This window comes from Thalassophryne amazonica, chromosome 9 (assembly GCF_902500255.1).
Source record: "Thalassophryne amazonica chromosome 9, fThaAma1.1, whole genome shotgun sequence".
Classification (NCBI taxonomy): Eukaryota; Metazoa; Chordata; class Actinopteri; order Batrachoidiformes; family Batrachoididae; genus Thalassophryne; species Thalassophryne amazonica.
In genome coordinates, this window is record NC_047111.1 from 46,694,520 (window position 1) to 46,716,270 (window position 21,751).

The following is a 21,751-nucleotide window of genomic DNA, read 5'->3' on the forward strand; positions in this document are numbered from 1 at the left end:
CCGCCCCGTGACAAACTCATCGCCCCCTTAATATTTTTTTCTGGCGCCGTCCTGGCCAGCTGATAAAGAACAAGGAGTCCAAGACAAAAAGGAAATGTCACAACATACAGAATGTCTACGTGCTCCTGGAGTTCATGAAATGCTGTTTGGTTTCTGTGACATTTCTGCAAGGATAATTGTATCAATGCTGCTTTTTTCAGTATTCTGTTTAAATTTAGTTCATGTACTCATGCAGACGGTAATAAATACCAGTGAAACCAAAAAAATCTGGGATCAATTTGATTTAGCTTCCCCCCAAATTCAGTTTTGTTTAGAAATAAGATTAGGCACTAATAAATCTCTTTGGAAAAAAGAAGGGCCTTTATTGGCATTGTACACACATGCAATGAAATTTGTTCTCTGCATTTTACCCATCTTAATTACAGTTAAACACAATCCAACCACTAGGATCACCCAGAGTCCGGCACCCGGGGACCAACTCCAAGATGTAGAGACGCTGCCTTGTTCAGGGGCAGAAAAAGAAGACCCTAAATAAGCATGTTTTTGATTATGGGAGGAAACCAGAGTGCCTGTAAGAAACCTATGCAGACAGAGAGAACATGCAAACTCCATACAGAAAGGACCAGGCAGGAAGCAATCCCAGATGAAAAAACAAAACAAAAACAAAAAAACAACAACTTTTAGGTATTCAACTGTAGTCCTTAGAATTCCTGATTTTGTCATATACAGCCAAACTGGTTACACCTGGGATAATTTAAGGGTAAACTGTGAGAGAGACTGGATTTCCTTCAGTCAGCACTAGAAAATATCACTCAGCATTTTGCTTCAAATATACATCAAGAGCATACAGTTATGTCAGTGCCTACACCTTCAAACCGTGCCAGAATGTAGCAGAAAACTAAGACCTGGACTTTTAATTTTCCCCAGGAAAGTTTCCTCTTTTCGTGTTCAAGTGAATCCACCACAGCATGACATTAAAGTGGCCCACACTTTGTAGTTTGCAGATGGCAGTCCAAGTTCCCTTTATTAAAGTCAGAGAACTTTAAGGTTCCGTATGGAGCAGAGCATGGACTAGATAAGTTATTTGAAATACTTTATACTGAGAGAACAGTTCATAGAGAGAAAAGGGCAAAAGTCAGATTTGTTTCTCTCATATTACAAAAACCCAAAGCCCTCCTGACAGACATGTATGTTTGTATAAACAGTTGTAACTACAGATTTCTCACTCAGGTTTAGTATTTCTTCAAGTTAAGCAAAGCAAAACCTGAAATGGTGCCAAGACCATTAGAAAATGCTTATATTTATAAATCCATCCATGCTCTTTTGACAGTTGTACAGAGCTACAGTTCATTCCAGCAAACAGCAGATAATGCATTTATTTAGGGTGTATTAACAGTCTATAGCCAGGCCTGTCACATGTGCCAGTTTTGGTTTGTTTAATAACACTTGTGTGCAACTAGAAATATCTGGATATTGAAAATTTTTAATTAAAATCAAATCAATTTTATTTATATAGCACCAAATCACAACAAACACTTGCCCCAAGGCGCTTTATATTGTAAGGCAAAAGCCATACAATTAGAGAAAAACCCAACAGTCAAAACGACCCCCTATGAGCAAGCACTTGGCGACAGTGGGAAGGAAAAAACCTCCAGCAGAACCAGGCTCAGGGAGAGGCAGTCTTCTGCTGGGACTGGTTGGGGCTGAGGGGAGAGAATCAGGAAAAACATGCTGTGGAAGAGAGCAGAGATCAATCACCAATGATTAAAAGCAGAGTGGTGCATACAAAGCAAAAAGAGGTGAATAAAAAGAAACACTGGGTGCATCATGGGAAACCCTCCAGCAGTCTAAAGGTGCGTTTACACATAACCAAGACGCGTTACGAATGTAATTTTTCTGTCATTTGTGACACATTCCTGACATTCTTAATGTGACTTAACGCATCTGAATAGGTTTCTTAATAGTGCGTGCTGGTGCGTGATATTCTTGATATTCGTGGAGCATGTTTTTGCCTGTCAAAAAAATCTTCCACGAATGTCACACCACCCTCATCTCGTCTCATGTCGTGGAGGTCGCAACTGAGCGTATGTTCCATCTTGATGAGTATTGATCCTTAATAGAACATGACAACTTCGTAGTGGTTCCTGTGATGGTTCTTGGAGCCCAAACTGTCACGCGTTATTACAAAGTGACACGGAAACCGTCACGTTTTGACACGACTTGTAACGCGGCGTCACATTTCACTGCGCGCCACGATAAATCAGTTTTCTGTCACGTGCGCACAATTAAACTCGGCTCCAAATGTCATTCCACAGTTCCTGTGGAAGCTCTTCAGGATGCTCCTGCAGGTGTTCCACCTGCTGTTGTAACCGATGAGCGGGAGAACGAGTCTGAGCCAGAGGAGTGAGAGGAGACTCATATGCAGCCAGACATCTCTGCACCTCCGCCAGTCCGGCGAAGGAAGAAGCGTGCGCACAATTAAACCCTGCTGCATCGCATTCAGTTTGATTGCTGACACCAAGTCGGCTAAAAGTCTAATTTCAGTGCTCTTCAGCGCGCTCCTGCAGGTGTCCCACCTGCTGCATGTGCATAATGTTTGGGAAAATGCACGAGACAACAGCCGCATGAAGCCACACATCTGGCTCTGTCTGTCTCCTCCTCCTCTCTGTGCCACTCCATGGCACAGAGCCCAACTACGCATGCAGTCACAAAGTTCTTCTGGAAAACTGGAGTGATCTGAATTCGGTTGGATGAATATGGGTGTGTGTGTGGAGACAATTCACCTCGTTCACAACGTGACAGAACTTAACGATGCGCTGTTACGCGCAATAGCGCGGAACACTATTCTTGACCGTGCGTAATGGTTCCTGATAATTCTCCAGCAACACGTGCCATTAATCGTAACACGTGGTAACAGGTTGCAGCAGTTCCTGAGGACACCTGACACCTCTGCCCCGAATCATCACATTCGTGATCAGCGGCCAAGAATGTATACTTCGTGGCATTCGTGACTTGTCGTTATGTGTAAATGCAGCATTAGTCTATAGCAGCATAACTAAGGGATGGTTCAGGGTCACCTGATCCAGCCCTAACTATAAGCTTTTTCAAAAAGGAAAGTTTTAAGCTTAATCTTAAAAGTAGAGAGGGTGTCTGTCTCCCTAATCCGAATTGGGAGCTAGTTCCACAGGAGAGGAGCCTGAAAGCTGAAGGCGCCCATTCTACTCTTACAAACCCTAGGAACTACAAGTAAGCCTGCAGTCTGAGAGCGAAGCGCTCTATTGGGGTGATATGGTACTATGAGGTCCCTAAGATAAGATGGGACCTGATTATTCAAAACCTTATAAGTAAGAAGAAGAATTTTAAATTATATTCTAGAATTAACAGGAAGCCAATGAAGAGAGGACAATATGGGTGAGATATGCTCTCTCCTAGTCCCTGTCAGTACTCTAGCTGCAGCATTTTGAATTAACTGAAGGCTTTTCAGGGAACTTTTAGAACAACCTGATAATAATGAATTACAGTAGTCCAGCCTAGAAGAAATAAATGCATGAATTAGCTTTTCAGCATCACTGAGACAAGACCTTTCTAATTTTAGAGATATTGCGCAAATGCAAAAAAGCAGTCCTACATATTTGCTTAATATGCGCATTGAAGGACATATCCTGATCAAAAATGACTCCAAGATTTCTCACAGTATTACTGGAGGTCAGGGTAATGCCATCCAGAGTAAGGATCTGGTTAGACACCATGTGTCTAAGATTTGTGGGGCCAAGTACAATAACTTCAGTTTTATCTGAATTTAAAAGCAGGAAATTAAAGGTCATCCATGTCTTTATGTCTGAGACATTCCTGCAGTTTAACTAATTTGTGTGTGTCCTCTGGCTTCATGGATAGATAAAGCTGGGTATCATCTGCGTAACAATGAAAATTTAAGGAATGCTTTCTAACAACACTGCCTAAGGGAAGCATGTATAAAGTGAATAAAATTGGTCCTAGCACAGAACCTTGTGAAACTCCATAATTAACCTTAGTCTGTGAAGAAGATTCCCCATTTACATGAACAAATTGTAATCTATTAGATAAATATGATTCAAACCACTGCAGCGCAGTGCCTTTAATACCTATGGCATGCTCTAATCTCTAATAAAATTTTATGGTCAACAGTATCAAAAGCTACACTGAGGTCTAACAGGACAAGCAGAGATGAGTCCACTGTCTGAGGCCATAAGAAGATTATTTGTAACCTTCACTAATGCTGTTTCTGTACTATGATGAATTCTAAAACCTGACTGAAACTCTTCAAATAGACCATTCCTCTGCAGATGATCAGTTAGCTGTTTTACAACTACCCTTTCAAGAATTTTTGAGAGAAAAGGAAGGTTGGAGATTGGCCTATAATTAGCTAAGATAGCTGGGTCAAGTGATGGCTTTTTAACTAATGGCTTAATTACTGCCACCTTAAAAGCCTGTGGTACATAGCCAACTAAAAGATAGATTGATCATATTTAAGATCAAAGCATTAACTAATGGTTGGGCTTCCTTGAGCAGCCTGGTTGGAATGGGGTCTAATAGACATGTTGATGGTTTGGAGGAAGTAACTAATGAAAATAACTCAGACAGAACAATCAGAGAGAAAGAGTCTAGCCAAATACCAGCATTACTGAAGGCAGCCGAACATAAAGATATGTCTTTGGGATGGTTATGAATATTTTTTTCTCTAATAGTTAAAATTTTATTTGCAAAGAAAGTCATGAAGTCATTACTAGTTAAAGGAATACTCGGCTCAATAGAGCTCTGACTCTGTCAGCCCGGCTACAGTGCTGAAAAGTGGGTTATACTCTGCTCTGTCTGGCTCTTTGATTAATTAATAAGCTGGAGTGGAAGATTGCTGCTAATCCTCCTCCTCGACCGGTGCTTCGAGCATTCTGACAGTGTGACTCGGGGGTGTTGACTCATTTAAACTAACAATCATCCTGCTGTAACCAGGTTTCTGTAAGACAGAATAAATCAATATGTTGATCAATTATTATATCATTTACTAACAGGGACTTAGAAGAGAGAAACCTAATGTTTAATAGACCACATTTAACTGTTTTAGTCTGTGGTGCAGTTGAAGGTGCTATATTATTTTTTCTTTTTGAATTTTTATGCTTAAATAGATTTTTACTGGTTAATGGTTAAATAACCAACCATAATGGTTAATTAACACAAGTAAATGCCTGTCTGAATGAAATGCAAAGTAATGTTTACCTCTGTCCATGTGTATTGGATGCATGTATGATGTATTGTGGGGCTTATAGGTTATACAAACTGCTGCCCACAATGTGGGGGGCACTTTAAATATTATCTTTATGTAATAGATGCAGCGTTCACCTGGAAGTGTTACAGAATTCGATTCAATAACAGACCTGTTTCCTGCACACCTCTCCTTCCTACTGAAAAACAAATGAGGGAACAAAGAAGGATTTGCACAAACCGTTCAGTGTCTGACGGTTCCGTTTACCACAGCATAGTGGAATTTAAAGCAGATAATGAGGATGTGATAAAACAGACTGCTGCTTAGCCATTTCATGGGGGGGTAATGCAATTCCCTTAATACTCAATTTACCAATGTGCAAGACAATGATACAGTTTATTTCAAATGTTGTATTTTGTTACCATTAGCTGTAAAGTCCAAACATCTGTCAATACCATTGAAGCAAGCCATCATTAGCGTGATAAACCAAAACAAACCCATTAAAGAGGGAGCAAAAACATGTTCTGCCAAAATAACTGCTTAGTACATTCCTAAAGAAAGAATGCACTCTTAAGCTCAAGAAGTCAAGGATGGCAATGTATTACCAGTGAATGACTATTTATAGGGTGGGGGATAAAACACACACACACACACACTTCAAAACTGCCAGGTTATGAACATTCTGAAGGAATTAGGTAACTCGCTGTCAAAAGACAGAAGGAAAGAATTCACCTCTCTGTGTAAATAGTTTACTTCAAGATGTAAACAATCTGTAACCCTTTATTTAAAAAAAAAAGCACCACGTGAGATCGAAGCACTGCATAGTTATCACTAGCCTTATAACAGAGGACTGACCCATTATGCTACTGCCTAAAAAAAATAAATAAGATACACTGCAATTGGGGCATTATGTTGTTTACGGGTGTGTAGTGGGAAAATGATCATTTCTCTACATTGAATGTGAACTCACCGCTTCTGATTCATAATCAGCGGATCCACAATTTATACAATCCACAATCTTCCTCAAAGCCATTTAAAGATATCAGTCATGACTCACCTTCCTGCTGATTAAAGTCGTTACCGGGACTCTTTCCTATTGCTGCGGACAAGAAGTGAGAATCGTCCACCGTTTCACACCGGCGGCTTCCATTCGTTCCTCATTAACGTGCCTTTGTCGTGGTGCAGTCTATGACATGGTTCTCTAGCGTGGACTGGACCATTATTATCTCCTGCTTTGCTGGTTCGTAAACTGAAGTTGCTGTCCCTCATGTAAAGGAAATAATATGCTCCATGTGTTGTTGTGGGACGTGACTGATTAAACCTCACTCCTCTTCGTGCTGCTCTCTGCCAAGTAAAGTTCAAAAGACATTCACAGATCCGACCTTCCAGAACCAATAACTTCAAAACGAGTCACCATTTTCAAATCTCAAAATACTTGCTGTTGAAATAGGAGTTGCAACAATGGTTGAGGCCACAAATCAAATGAAACCTCTTTCCAAACATTGTAATACAGACAAACTACAAGTGACCAAAACAGTTTTTTTTTCTCCAAAATGAGACAAAATTACCACAGCAAAAGGAAATGCTTTGATAAAAACTCAATGTCACATTTATGGTTTGTGCTGCCATCAAACTCACATCACACAATAAACTCCTTCTGGTTGTACTACAGCACTTCAATTTCAGGGATTTTTTTAATGCAATAAATTTGAATAAAATCTCAACATTTTATTTAAATCTTAGAGTGCTACCAAACTCACATCAATAAACTCCCTCTGGTTGTAATACAGCACTTAGATGGGGGAAAAAAACAATTTTTGGGAGTTTTTATTTGAATAAAATCTAACTTTTTATTTATTGCTTGTAGTCCTCTGGTTGTACGGGCGGGGGGGGGGGGGGGGGGTGGTCAGTTGTAGTTTGTTGTCTGTATGACAACATTTGGAAAGAGGTGTCATTTGATTTGTGGCCTCAACCATTGTTGCAACTCCTATTTCAACAGCAAGTATTTTGAGATTTACCCACTATGAAGAAGGTCAAAACCACCTACGGAAACAGACTGAAAAAAGAAACCCTGGACAACTTACTTATGATTCCTACTGAAGGATGTGAGGCAGAAACATTCAGCTTTGACTCAGCTTGCAACAACTGGGCCAAGATGAATAAAAGCAGAATTGACAATACTGCCCGAGCATTCTTTAATCTAATCTATCATAGAAATGCACATGTAACTGTTTTAGTTTCAATAAATGTTGTGAGCTCATGACTGGGGTGTTTTTGTGAGCTTAAGTATCTGAGTTTCCAATATTTTGGAAACATGGTATGTAAAAAGGTAAAAAAAAAAAATATCAGTCTAAAAGTTCATTCCAGATCTATTTGGTACATGTATACCAAATACCTCTGGCTGCTTAGGCCAGAGCTATTTGGAGAGCCCAAGCAGCACAGGAACACCCGCCTTTAAGATGTTCCATTACAATACTCTGCTAAAAAAAATCCTGGTGAGAACCCTGCAGTGACCAGAATGATTTAACATATGGATATGGTGAAGAAGGAACTGAGTCATCTAAAACAGTGGTTCTCAACCTAGTCCTTACTTATCTGACTAGGGATGGGTATTGAGATTTTAACAATATCAATACCATTATCAATTCCGCTTATCAATCCGATTCCTTATCAATACCTCTTGTGAATTTTCTGTGTACTAAAAGTAGGCTTTATAGGTTTTCTATGTCAACATTTTATTGAGTCTCAAAGTAAATAAATATGAAATTGGTCACTGGATCCTTAAACTCTGGACTTTCATATATCTGAATATATCTGTGCTTACGCCAGATTCAGGGTTTTGACATACGCCATGTTTTAGTAGAAAGTCCACACAAGTCTTTGTACATGAGGCCCCTGCTGCTTTTCATAAGGACTTAAAGGTAAAGAATAAGCAACATAGGCAAATAAACATGCAATGGACCATGTATTGTGTTGCAAATGAACATAACTGCTGGACCACAGCACTGAAAACACAAGTACTTATTTTTCAATCAACCCTTCAATTTGGGATTTTTGTACATTGTTGTAGCTATGTACTTTTATCGTTGGCATTTATTCTTTTGTTACAGAGTGCATTTTGTTTCATTTGTTGATTATTGGGAAAGTCCTACATGAATTGTTATTAGAACAACAATTTTTCAGTATACAAGTCACAGAAGTTCTAGTTTAAAAAGATATATATATATATATATATATATATATATATATATACACACACACACACACACACTCTAGAAAGTGTGGCACATTCACTGTGATAAAAGTTTTCACTCCTCAAACATTAAAGAATCCAACTACACATATGGAAGCCATTAGTAGTACTACAAGATATTTTTCAGAACTGCATAATGCATTAATTTACAGACTGGGAATCTCAGAATAAGTGTAGCCTGAGAAACTATTCTTTGATGTGTCAAACAAAACGCTGAGAAGTTGTCCGTGAGGCATTATGCTGAAACTTTTTATCACTTTTGTTCTACTACTGAAACCAATACTTTCCTGTAAGTCAGACTCCCATTGATGAGTCAGATTCATTTCACTTCAGATCATCATTTCTGTTCCACCCATTTTACACAAAAATGTGTACAGACACCAAGCTCAGGCCCGACTCCACAACACAACAGAAGACAAATGGACACAGCAAATCTTCCAGCACTGGAAAAGTTCATCTATTCAAGTGCATCACGTTCCCAACATCTATTTGGCAGATTGCCAGACAGGAAAACAATCAAGACACTATTTCAAAGCCACTCCAGTCAACAATGAGCAGCATTATCTCATTTATAAGCATGCAAATGTGTACTTGCAATTTACAGATCAAGTGTTGTGCTGGTTTCCATGGATTGTGTTTATGATAAAATAGACAAAAAGACTTGTGTCTGACAGCTTGCATTCTTCCTTCATTTTCCCCAGATGTGAACTGTCTCATTGTCCGTGCAGGAGGTAGCAGACCATTTCAATCAAATACAGTAGCCAAGAAATCCTAAATGACAACTTATTAATGCACAAGGTGAATGATGATGGTACAAACACATGGTAAGATAAAATAAAACAAAACTGCATGAGCTTTGAGACCCATAATGAGAGCCTCCCTGGGAACTTTGACTATTGTGGTAGAGATTTTTGTGCTTCTATGAACCAAACAGCTGTGTTGTCTGGAGCCTTCGTGGTCCTGGTAGAATCTCCAATTGGACAAATTGGCCTCCGGTGAGGGGCCAGACTAAGAATGGTTCACAATGACTCCATCAAAAAATGAGGAAGTGGAAACGTGACCTGGCCCAGAGAAAGTCCAGGGTCCTTTTTGGAGCCAGGCCTGGATGGAGGACCTGTCAGCTAGCACCTGGTGGCTGGGCTTGCCACAGAGCCCAGCCTGGCGCAGCCCAAAAAAGCAACACAGACTTTCCATCTCCATCCTGTGGGCTCACCACCCGCAGGGGAAACCGCTGAGGTCGGGTGCGCTGTCCCATGGGTGGCAGAGAAAGTCGAGGGCCTCAACTGACCAGACCCGGGCCGCAGAGGCTAGTTCTGGGGGAGTGAAACATCACCTCACTGCAGGGGAAGGAGCTGGAGCTTGTGCACGAGGTGGAGCGCTACCAGTTAGATCTGATGGGCCTTGCCTCCACACACAGCCTCGGCTCCGGAACCACTCTCCTTAATAGGGATTGGACCTTATTTTTCTCTAGAGTTGCCAAGGGTGTAGTTCTACTCATGAGTCCGTGGCTGAGCTATGTTGGAGTTTACCCCGGTAGATGAGAAGGTCCCCCCTGCACTTTTAGATGGCGGGGGCGGATTGTTGTTCGTGCATATGCACTAATCAGCAGTACAAAGCATTAGGCCTTCTTGGAATTGATGAATGGAGTCCTGTATGAGGCTCTGGGGGGAGACTGCATTGTTCTCAGGAGTTGAGATCTGTTCAGGTACGCTGAAGGCTCTTGGTGTGGAGGGACCATCTTGGATGAGACGTTTCTTCAACACTGCATGGAGGCCTGGGGCAGGGCCTAAGGAGTGGCAAACTGGGGTGGTGGTCCCCATATTTAAAACAAAAGGGGACCAGAAAGTGTGTGCCAGTTACAGGGGCATCACACTAAGACTGCCTGGTAAAATCTCCAGGGTGCTGGAAAGGAGGGTTCAGCTGATAATCAAACCTCAGATTGAAGAACAATGTGGGTTCCGTCCTGGTTGTGGAACAACAGACCAGCTCTTCACTCTCACAATGACCCTGGAGGAGGCTTGAGAGTATGCCCATCCAGTCTACATGTGTTTTGTGGACTTGGAGAAAGCGTATGATCTGGTAACCCGGGAGATACTTTGCGATTTGCTGTGGGAGTATGGAGTGACGGGGTTCCTTCTCAGGGCCATGCAATATCTGTGCAAAGCAAGAGCTCTGTTTGGGTTCTGTGCAGCAAGTCAGACTCGTTTCTGGTGGGGGTGGTCTCCTCCAGGGCTGCCGCTTGTCACCAATCTTGTTTATGATATTTATGGACAGGATATCGAAGCGTAGTATCGAGGAGGGTCTTCAGTTTGGTGGGCTCAAGGTCTCATCACTTTTGCAGTTTATGTGGTTCTGCTTCATCAGCCTGTGACCACCAACACTCACTCGATTACACACAGCCAAGTGTAAAGCAGCTGGGATGAGGATCAGCACCTCCAAATCTGAGGCCATGTTTCCAGCAGGAAACCAAGGGATTGCCTACTCCAGTTAATGAATGACATCTTGCCCCCAGTAAAGGAGTTCAAGTACCTCAGAGTCTGTTCATTAATCCAGTTGTCTTTTTTTTTTTAATTCATGGACTGAAATGTTGCCTTGCAAAAAACAAACAAGCAAAAAATAAGTTCCAAGGATCACATTAGTAAAATTTCAGTAACATGGGGACATAAAAATCTTAGTAGCGAGGCTTGGAAACATCCTATTCTAACAAGATTTTTTGACTCACCACATGAGTTTTAATCTCCTGTGTTATTTGCAAAAGATGTTAAACCCCCCTACCACTCATAAACCATTACTCAAAATTAGTTTCATACACCAATTTCTGGACCTTATTTCAAGAAATCTTAAGTGATGCGTCACTTGTTCCATTGGCAGATTTTTATTTTTAACTTGTTGAAAATTAAAAAAAAACACCTTGTTCGCCATATCTTTTCTCACACACAAACAACAAATGTACCACCATAGTTTTGGTCATGCAACTTGTCCAAGGTAGGAAAAGTTGCGTCATGATCATTGTGGTAGTTTGGAAGGTGGGGACTGGAGCATTAGATAAGCCCACATTAACATGGGGTTGAAGATTTGAGTCATGTGCTTATAATTGTTCTCAAAAGAAAAATGCTGATGCTAATCTAAACCAACATCTGACTTTCTTGATTAGATCTTTCTATTGAGCCTGACCCAATTTGAAGCAGTTCAACAATAACATTCACAGGATGAGAAATTCTGCCTTTCCAGATGTGAGCAACTCAATTCTGGCAGCGACTAAGCAGCTGTGAATTTCAACTGCCAAGAATCTCTGTGACTTATGCTTCTTTAATTTCGCATAAGCATTGTTTACCTGTGAGTCGGGATCCATGTAAGGGCTTGTCTTGCCATCTTCACTTAGTGTTGGCGACCACACTCTGTCTCCTGATCCTGATCTGAAAGACAAAACCCATGAAAGACAGAGACGAGTGTGTCAGTGAACACCAGTACGCAGTGCTGACAACTGTAAATTTATGCTTGCCGACTTGTTTCCACAGAGTCGCTACTCAAAAAAGGCATTATCCTGAGTGGATCTGAATAAATATAAAGGAATTCAAAACTGACCGTAAACACATTTAGTTTAATCCTTTCTGAATTACTTTGAGCTTGGAAAGATGAAGAAACACTCTGTCTCCACTAAAATCTCCTATGTAGTTGCAGTTTTCACACCATGCACTGCAGAAAATTTAAAGGTCACATGAGGAAAAATGCACTTAAGTTTTACAAACTACTTTTTCCCCAGCTCATCTAGAAACCTCAAATTATTCAAGTATGTCCTCCCATTTTGTCTGTTCTACATTTCAGAAAATGTGTGCTCACTCAGGTTAATCATAGATTTTCCCTAGATGATGTCATCTGAGGAAATAACACCTCTAGGTGTGTAATGCTCCCCCAACTAAGGTGTTCATTCTGCAGACTGAGGTAGTCTCGCAAATGCTGACTCGGATAAAACACACAAAACACCACCATGCCGATTGTGTGAGAAAAGCACATGAGCTTTTTTCCCCTCAGCCCTTATGCCCGAGTATCTAAAGACCAAACACATTAGTTGATTTTTGATGGAAATGTAGCCACAACTCCTAAGAGGTGTTGCATGCGCTAAGAGGTGCGCTAACCATTTTGCTTCAGACTGCTTTCTCAATGAGGTCCACTACAATGCAGAATATGCTGCAGTTCTGAAGATAAAGCATCAGTAATGACTGTCCGTGTCCCAACTTCAATCTTGGGAGTAATAAGCTGTACCATTTCATCTTGCTTTTCTGCATGTAGCGTGATAATCTGTTCAATTGTTGCTAGCATGGGGGCTAAAGTGAGTAACATTACAAATACATGGGTGCATTTCTTGCACATTTCTCAACTACCACTGCTTCCAGAGAGGGGTGTGGTCAGATACAGCTCATTTGTATTCAAAGCTAAAGACACAAACAGCTTCTTCTAAGCAGGGCCGAAACAGAGAGGTTTATAGACATGCTAAAATCCAGGATTAGAGTAGAGTTTTAGGAAGAAACTTCAATGACATGTTTTGAGGAGTCTGATACCTCTATAAACTTGTTGAAAAGGACTATAATATACAAGCTTTGAGAAAATATGACTGAGGTTATCTGTGTAAGTGTGGCAAGTTGCAGATTTACACAGTCCACAGGGTAACATTGGACTGAGTAGAGGCATCAGTATATCTTGCTCTCCCTCTGTGGTACAGCGATAAGTAATCAGTCAATTCCATATCTACTTGGAAAAAACCAGACTACAGTTTGGTCCAGAATATTTTCAAAGTTGCGATTACTGATTTACTGGTATCTCAGGACTTTCTCCACCTCTTTAGAGTTTCAGCAATTCAACATTAGTTTAAAATGGACTTACTGTCATCAATAATGCACTTATTACCCTGTAAATTTTTCTTCCCGACTCTAGCAATTGGGTCTAATTTTAAGAGAGCACAAAATGTTTTATTGAAACTTTGTGTCAAGAAGTGTCTATTACTTTTATTTCTCCATTATCAAGTATATTCAGTTTCTATGTATTATAAGACGTTCCAATGGGAATTTCTTTGGCACTTGTTGCCATGGCATGAACTGGTAAGTGGGAAAACATCCCGTTTCCAAAAGGCTAACCACCATGACATCACTATGGACAACATGTGCACAATGAGTCTGTGTTCACACGCCCCTTCATCAACCTCCTCTTCATTCTATCCCTTTACTAAGAAACATAAAAAACCTACTGATGGCAGTAGACTGGTGCACTTGCATTTGTCACCCCATGAAGGGGAAGATGATGTCTAAAGAGGTGAGATCATCCAACTGCAGCTGGCACAGTAGCAGAACTGACGCAATTGTTCAGATATCAGCCACAGAGGTGTTATCAAAGATGTTCTCATGGGGCGCCAAGTGTCTGGCAGACGAGCCAACAGCTTCTGAGTAGGATGACCTTAACCCACACCCAGCATCCGTTCCTCCATAACTAAAGGACTTAAAGCCTCAGTACTGTGAGAGTGTTGGTTTCAATGGTGACCACACAAACACCCCATTGTAACAAAGTTCATTTTGAATTGACATTTTGATGCCTAATCAGTTTCTCGTGTGGAAAATGGGGGCCTACACAGGTTTTTAGCATCATTGCAGCTGTTTTCCTTGTTGACAGATGCAGAGTTTTGGCATAATAGCATCAGATGTGATGTCAAACATGGGTTTTTGCAAATTAGAACTATCAGAAAAAATATGCAGGGACTGATTGGCGGGAGTGAGACTGGACAAAATTCTAAAAGACTGAAAAATCCAAAACCAGTTCTCAACTGGAACTGGTTGTTGATAGCCATCCTGTACAACACAATGTCAGGCACATATTTGAAATAGAGATGTATCAATCAGGGTTGTTGTTGTTTTTTGCCCCCAGTATGTGCTGATAAAGTCTATCAAATATTTGTGTTGTCCAAGATATTACACTTTCAGACACACTGGAGGGGGGAGCCTTGAAAAGTAAACTTTTGGGGTGTTTTCAACCCCTCACTCCTCTGGCTATGTGCCTGTACCACCTTAGGAGAAAAACTGACATGATGATGAGGAAAAACATGTCTGGAAAGCACTACCACATTGGCTAGTAACACGATTATATCATGTGCCATCCATCAGAAACTTGGTCTTGGTGCATACATGAAATGAAAGAATGAAATGCTTTCATATGTACACCTCTGCAAGACCACAGCGTATGCACTGACCAATGGAGCACTGCCATTGGCGCCATGCTTATCAAACAGAGCAAGACTGACATGCACTGATTTCTGCAAATCCAATAGTTTTGTTGAATTTTTTTAGGCAAAGGAGAATGTTAATGATCCACCCGGGTGTTCCGGCTTCCTCCCACATCCAAAGACATGCATGTTTGGCGAATTGGAAACTTTAAAATTGACCATAGGTGTGAATATGTTCGTCTGTCTATATGTGGCAATGCGACAAACTGGCGTCCTGTCCAGGGTAGCCTGGAATCGTGTCCAGCACCACCGTGACCCTTAATGGGAGTAAGCAGGTACAGAATATCAATAGATGGAGTGTTAATGTGCACTGTGGTTTTTAGGTGTAGCAGTCACATTGATGGCCTGTTCATTCCGCTGACACTGTGCATTCGAAACAAAGCTAGAGTAAACACACAAACCTACATAGTGACTTTAGTTAAATTTATCAGATTTAAAAAAGGTAAAAGCTGTAAGACCTAACTCCAGTTTCCACAATCAGGATATCTGTAATAAATATTCCACCAGTAAAATTGTCCCCAAAGTAAGAGACCACTGGTTGCTATTTAGGTCATCAGGCATCATTATAAAACTGGAGATAATCACACAGTTGAAATATATAGTAATGGACATAATCCATTTCTCAAATCAAAACAGTTTTAAAGGTTTTTAAGTGCAGAAACCAAAGGGTGGGTTTGAGCCCCATCAACATCCAAGTGTGAAGGTGCCTTTAAGCATGACACTGAACCCCAAACGTGTTCAACCTCTGGACACGTTGCTGTCTGTGACTCCATGCAAAATGCGAGACCAGCGCTCCATAGTCATTTGTGCGTTTCCCACCAAATGACTGGGATTTGCTTTTACACCAAAGCCAAAAGGTAAGTCATGGTTTTGTTTCACATTGTAATTGTCTGAGGAGAGAGAAGAAAGAGTGAGCAAACCTCCCATGCGAGTGCACATGCTGGACAATCGCATGGAGCACTGCAGCACACATACATTAACACAATTCGGGAAAAAGCCTGGCAAAAATTATTAATCATTATTCAGGTTTTACTGGGTCGATCAACAAATGAATAACTATATGTAGGTTGAAGTCTGCACTTTCAACAAAGATTCAAACTGAAACTGAAAGTGTGGGGAATTTGATGGGAGGACCGCTTAATTCAGTCATGGGACTTTTGACACCAAATGACTCCAGAGGGCTAATGAAACCCCTTCCGATTTACCTGCCATTTCACTTATATGCATTATATTTCCCAGTTCATTTTCAGTGTACCTGTCCCACTTTTTAATGGTTTATATTCCAGGTTATAGCTGAAACATTTTAGCAAATCATTTCATCCTTCTTTCAGATGTTCCCTTTAGAGGCAGGCACAGAATAGAATACTTTTACTATCATTGTACAGAACAAAGAAATACAAGTCCAACAAAACTGCAAGGGCTGCTTCAAGATGCTAGGTAAAAGACAAAAAATAAAAAATATGCAAATACAAGTGATTCTTGTTTGCACAGGAGATCAGTCTTCATCTCACCATATTTTCTGCATGTTCCTCTGTCACGCCAACCACCTGCATGTCCTCCCTCAGCACATCCATAAACCTCTATGGCCTTCCACTTCAGTGATCACAATGTCATCTGCAAACATAGTCCATGATGACTCCAGCCTTATCTCATTCATCAACCTGTCCATCACCACTGCAAACAAGAAGGGGCTCACAGGCGATACTTAATGTATTCACACCTCCACCTTGAACACACCTGTCATTCCTAGTGTGCATCTCTCTGCTGTCACAGTCGTCATACACATCCTAACCCTATGCCTTGTCCCATTTGGGATGTGTTGCAGACCTTAAATGAGGAATGGATGTATATTGAAAGAAATTAAGTTGACGACACCAAACATGAAATATCAGTGGTTCATACTGTCTGCAACGACAGAGGTCTGAGTAAACATGAATCACTGTGGTTTTGGGGTGTGATTTCAATACTGGTCTGACATTTTTCTGATTTGGAGTTGTAAACAGCAGTACAAAGAAAGAATGTGTTGCTAATTTCTGTTAATGACTGCAGCAAGTCTTCCATTATGAAATCAGTATGTGGAGGATTACAACAGACTGTGTGGGTCGAAACAGGATCCTTGTGTTCAATACTGATCATCTCTAACTCCATCTTCTGCCATTTGGCATCTTTTCATTTATCAGTCTTTCACATTTCCTTTCGTCCTTGTCATCTGACAAATCTCAGACATAGTCTGAACAGTTTGAGCCTCCATAGCCTGGCAAAACTTTCAAATGTGATTATGTATTACCCACAGTACCACGAGCTATGAGGCTATACCAAATGAGCCATTTTCTATCAGACTACTGCAGACTGAGGACATTTACCTTGTCTTTCACGCTATGTTGCAATGGCACAGTTATCTGAGACACTTGACTGTATGGTAGGTGCACTCTATTTCTTAATCCATATGAAAAATGATCAACAGAACACGGGTGAACAGCACCAGCCTAATTTCTTCAATGGCATCTCTAATTTCAATCCTCCAGCTACTCATTTAGAAATGTGTACAGTTAGGTCAATAAATGTTAGGATAGTAACAGAATTTTTTTTAAATTTTGCCTTTATTCACCATCACGACAAGTGAAAGAGTTTAGACTTTCCACTTTAATTTAAAGGGTTTACCACAAATACTGCATTACAACCTTTCAGGTTCAACTGCAGCCCTCAGCAGTCCATCTTCAGAGCGAGTCAATATAAACAAATAACGATTGTTAATATAACTCACTTTTACAGCTGGTTTTCTTAAGACTAGGGATGGGTATCGATATTGATACCATTATCGATTCCCTTATCGATACCGCTTGTGAATTTTTTGTGTACTTAAAGTAGGCTTTACAGGTTTTCTCCGTTTTATTCTTTTACTTATGTTTTTAATTATGTATTTGAATTTTTAAATTTTTATTTATTTTAATTTTTTATATTGAACTGTTCTACAGTAGTGTTCAGAATAATAGTAATGCTATGACTAAAAAGATTAATCCAGGTTTTGAGTATATTTCTTATTGTTACATGGGAAACAAGGTATCAGTAGATTCTCACAAATCCAACAAAACCAAGCATTCATGATATGAACAATCTTAAGGCTATGAAATCAGGCTATTAGTAAAAAAGTAGAAAAGGGGGTGTTCACAATAATAGTGTGGCATTCAGTCAGTGAGTTCATCAATTTTGTGGAGCAAACAAGTGTGAATCAGGTGTCCCCTATTTAAGGATGAAGCCAGCACCTGTTGAACATGCTTTTCTCTTTGAAAGCCTGAGGAAAATGGGATGTTCAAGACATTGTTCAGAAGAACAGCGTAGTTTGATTAAAAAGTTGATTGGCGAGGGGAAAACATACGCAGGTGCAAAAAATTATAGGCTGTTCATCTACAATGATCTCCAATGCTTTAAAATGGACAAAAAAAAACAGAGACGCTTGGAAGAAAACAGAAAACAACCATCAAAACGGATAGAAGAATAACCAGAATGGCAAAGGCTCACCCACTGATCAGCTCCAGGATGATCAAAGACAGTCTGGAGTTACCTGTAAGTGCTGTGACAGGTAGAAGACACCTGTGTGAAGCTAATTTATTTGCAAGAATCCCCCACAAAGTCCCGCTGTTAAATAAAAGACATGTGCAGAAGACGTTACAATTTGCCAAAGAACACATCAACTGGCATAAAGAGAAATGGAGGAGTATATTGTGGAATGATGAGTAAAATTGTTCTTTTTGGGTCCAAAGGCCGCAGTTTGAGAGACGACCCCCAAACTCTGAATTCAAGCCACAGTTCACAGTGAAGCCAGTGAAGCATGGTGGTGCTAGCATCATGATATGGGCATGTTTCTCCTCTATGGTGTTGGGCCTATATATCGCATACCAGGTATCATGGATCAGTTTGGATACGTCAAAATACTTGAAGAGGTCATGTTGCCTTATGCTGAAGAGGACATGCCCTTGAAATGGGTGTTTCAACAAGACAATGACCCCAAGCACACTAGTAAACGAGCAAAATCTTTGGTCCAAACCAACAAAATTAATGCCTCGCAGATGTGAAGAAATGAAAAACTGTGGTTATACAACTAAAGACTAGTGATTGACGGGATTGATAAAAAAAAAAAAAGCAGTTTGAACATAATAGTTTTGAGTTTGTAGCGTCAACAGCAGATGCTACTATTATTGTGAACACCCCCTTTTCTACTTTTTTTTTTTTACTTATAGCCCAATTTCATAGCCTTCAGAGTGCGCATATCATGAATGCTTGGCCTTGTTGGATTTGAGAGAATCTACTGGTACTTTGTTTCCCATGTAACAATAAGAAATATACTCAAAACCTGGATTAATCTTTTTAGTCACATAGCACTACTATTATTCTGAACACTACTGTATGTGAGGTGCCGTGAGACAGGTTTTGTTGTGGTTTGGCACTTTATAAGCCAATTAAATTGAAATTGAACAACAATTGAGTCTTAAAGTAAATAAATGTGAAATTGGTCACTGGATCCTTAAACTTTGGACATAAACTCTACATGGTGGATCCTTGATCTCTGGACATAAATAGAAATAAACAAAATCTATAGTTATTGTCAAAAGCATTTCCTTTCAGACAATATTGGCATGAATGTCTTTCCATACATCTGAGCTGAGCTCTTGCAGTGGACTGTGCTGCACGTCGGGATGGAATTCATAAAGAATGTAGGACGTCTCGTTTTGGGAGGAAAAAACGTTTTAGTCAATTGTAGTTTCTTGTCTGTATTACGTTTGTAAGAGATGTCATTTTATTTAAAGCGGCACTTCATTTTGAAGTTATTAATTCCGACTGGACTCTGTCTCAGCAGAGAGCAATGCAGCGTTTGGAGCTCTGCCAATGGAACGGAGGACAAGTCTCGTTTCTTGACTACAACAAGACGAGTCCCAGTTAGTGACTTTAATCCACACAAAAATGACTCACGATATTTTAATGGCTTTGAGAGGGGTTAAGAAGCGGACTTGCTGTTTCTGAAGAGCAGCGAATCAAAGAACCAACGAGCTAGTGGATCGAAGCATTGCCTTATTGGTTCACGCTGGTTCATGCTTCAAAGTGGTGTAGCGCTGCAGAAACAGTTGATTACAGACCTGCTGCAGGGACTGTAATCAATGTAAAGGAATGATCATTTTCCCGACAAACACCCTCAAAAACAATGGCTGCTCTGAAGGACCGATAAGGGAATCGTTAAGCAAAAAGGCTGTTGATATCCGTGGATCGAATCATTTAACTTAACGATACCTGAAAAGAACCTGTTCTCAATACCCAACCCTACTTAAGCCAGTTTGCTACATGAATATTACCAAGTGACTGAATGTGTGTTACACTTATTTTACATCATTAAAACAGCAAGAGTACTAAACACTAAGTCACTGTTCTGCCTCCTTGCTACCAGGATATCCATGCTATCCTACCAGGATACAGAAGGGAGGACACCTAATTGCTCAACTCAACATGTATGAGAAATGTTTTGAAGAATTACTAAAAACGAAATACGTGTGAGGAAAATAAATATTTTCTACACTCTCAATTTTGCAAGTTTTCCCACCTACAAAAAATGTAGAGGTCTAAGTTTTATCGTAGGTTCACTTCAACTGAGACAGAATCTAAAAAGAAAAAAAATCCAGAAAATCACATTGTATGATTTTTAAATAATTAATTTGCATTTTATTGCATGAAACAAGTATTTGGTCACCTACCAACCAGCAAGAATTCTGGCTCTCATAGACCTGTTTTTCTTTAAGAAGCCCTCCTATTCTGCACTCTTCACCTGTATTAATTGAACTTGATACCTGTATAACAGACACCTGTCCACACACTCAATCACACTCCAACCTATCAAACATGGCCAAGACCAAAGAGCTCTCCAAGGACACCAGGGACAAAATTGTAGACCTGCACAAGGCTGGGATGGGCTACCAGACCATAGGCAAGCAGCTTTGTGAGAAGGCAACAACTGTTAGCATAATTATTAGAAAATGAAAAACACAAGATGACTGACAATATTCCTCAGTGTGGGACTCCATGCAAGATCTCACGTCATGGAGTAAGGATGATTCTGAGAAAGGTCAGGATCAGCCCAGAACTACATGGAAGGACCTGGTCAATGAACTGAAGAGAACTGGGACCACAGTCACAGATTACCATTAGTAACACACTGCCATCATGGTTTAAAATCCTGCAGGGCATGCAAGGTCCCCCTGCAAGGTCCCACCAGCACATGTTCAGGCCCATTTGAGGTTCACTAATGAGCATCGAGAGAAGGCATGGGAGACGATCATGTGGTCAGATGAGACCACATGTTTGGAGGAAGAGGAACAGTGAGTGTAACTCCAAGAACAAAGTCCCAACCATGAAGTATGGGGTGGAAACATCATTTGGGGGTGCTTTTCTGCAAAGGGGACAGGACAACTGCACCGTATTGAAGGGAGGATGGATGGGGTTATGTATCGCAAGATTTTGGCAAACAACCTCGTTCCCTCAGTAAGAGCATTGAAGATGGGTCGTGGCTGGGTCTTCCAGCATACCGTTACAGCTCCCAAAATCTTTAATTGACCAAAAAAAAGCAAACGCAATGTTTCAACCTTGAGGTCTTCTTCAGGCAACTTCTTCCCCACTAAGTTCAGTTTTTTTGAATTTTTGTTTTAATGCACCAAGCTAGATGCATTTCTTCAGAGGTTTTCAGCCATTAACATTTCACCAATTTAAAAGTGTGTTATATTTGTCTTAATTCTTTGTCATTTGAGAGGTAGAGTGGGTTTTTAAGTTAATAAACCTTGATAAGGCTGTCCCACTTAAAGTCATGGAGCGTCAAGTACCCAAACGTGCAGTAGTTGAGTAACACACTCGATAAGACTAGGGTCAAAGAAGAAAGTGACCTTATTCCTCAATGCAAGAGCAACAAAAATGAAGGAGAACAGTTTACAGCAGTAGAGAGTAAGAAATCAAAGTA

The 21,751-nt window shown here is 40.4% G+C and overlaps 1 protein-coding gene across 1 annotated transcript in view; it reads right to left on the reverse strand.

The window, feature by feature from the left end:
* The window catches only part of pdlim4 (PDZ and LIM domain 4), a 122,072-nt gene that overhangs the window by 61,411 nt on the left and 38,910 nt on the right, over window positions 1–21,751 (reverse strand). Inside the window, exon 3 of the mRNA XM_034177992.1 lies at window positions 11,824–11,905. Coding sequence (XP_034033883.1) covers window positions 11,824–11,905 — 82 coding nt within the window. The remainder of the gene's footprint in view (window positions 1–11,823; window positions 11,906–21,751) is intronic.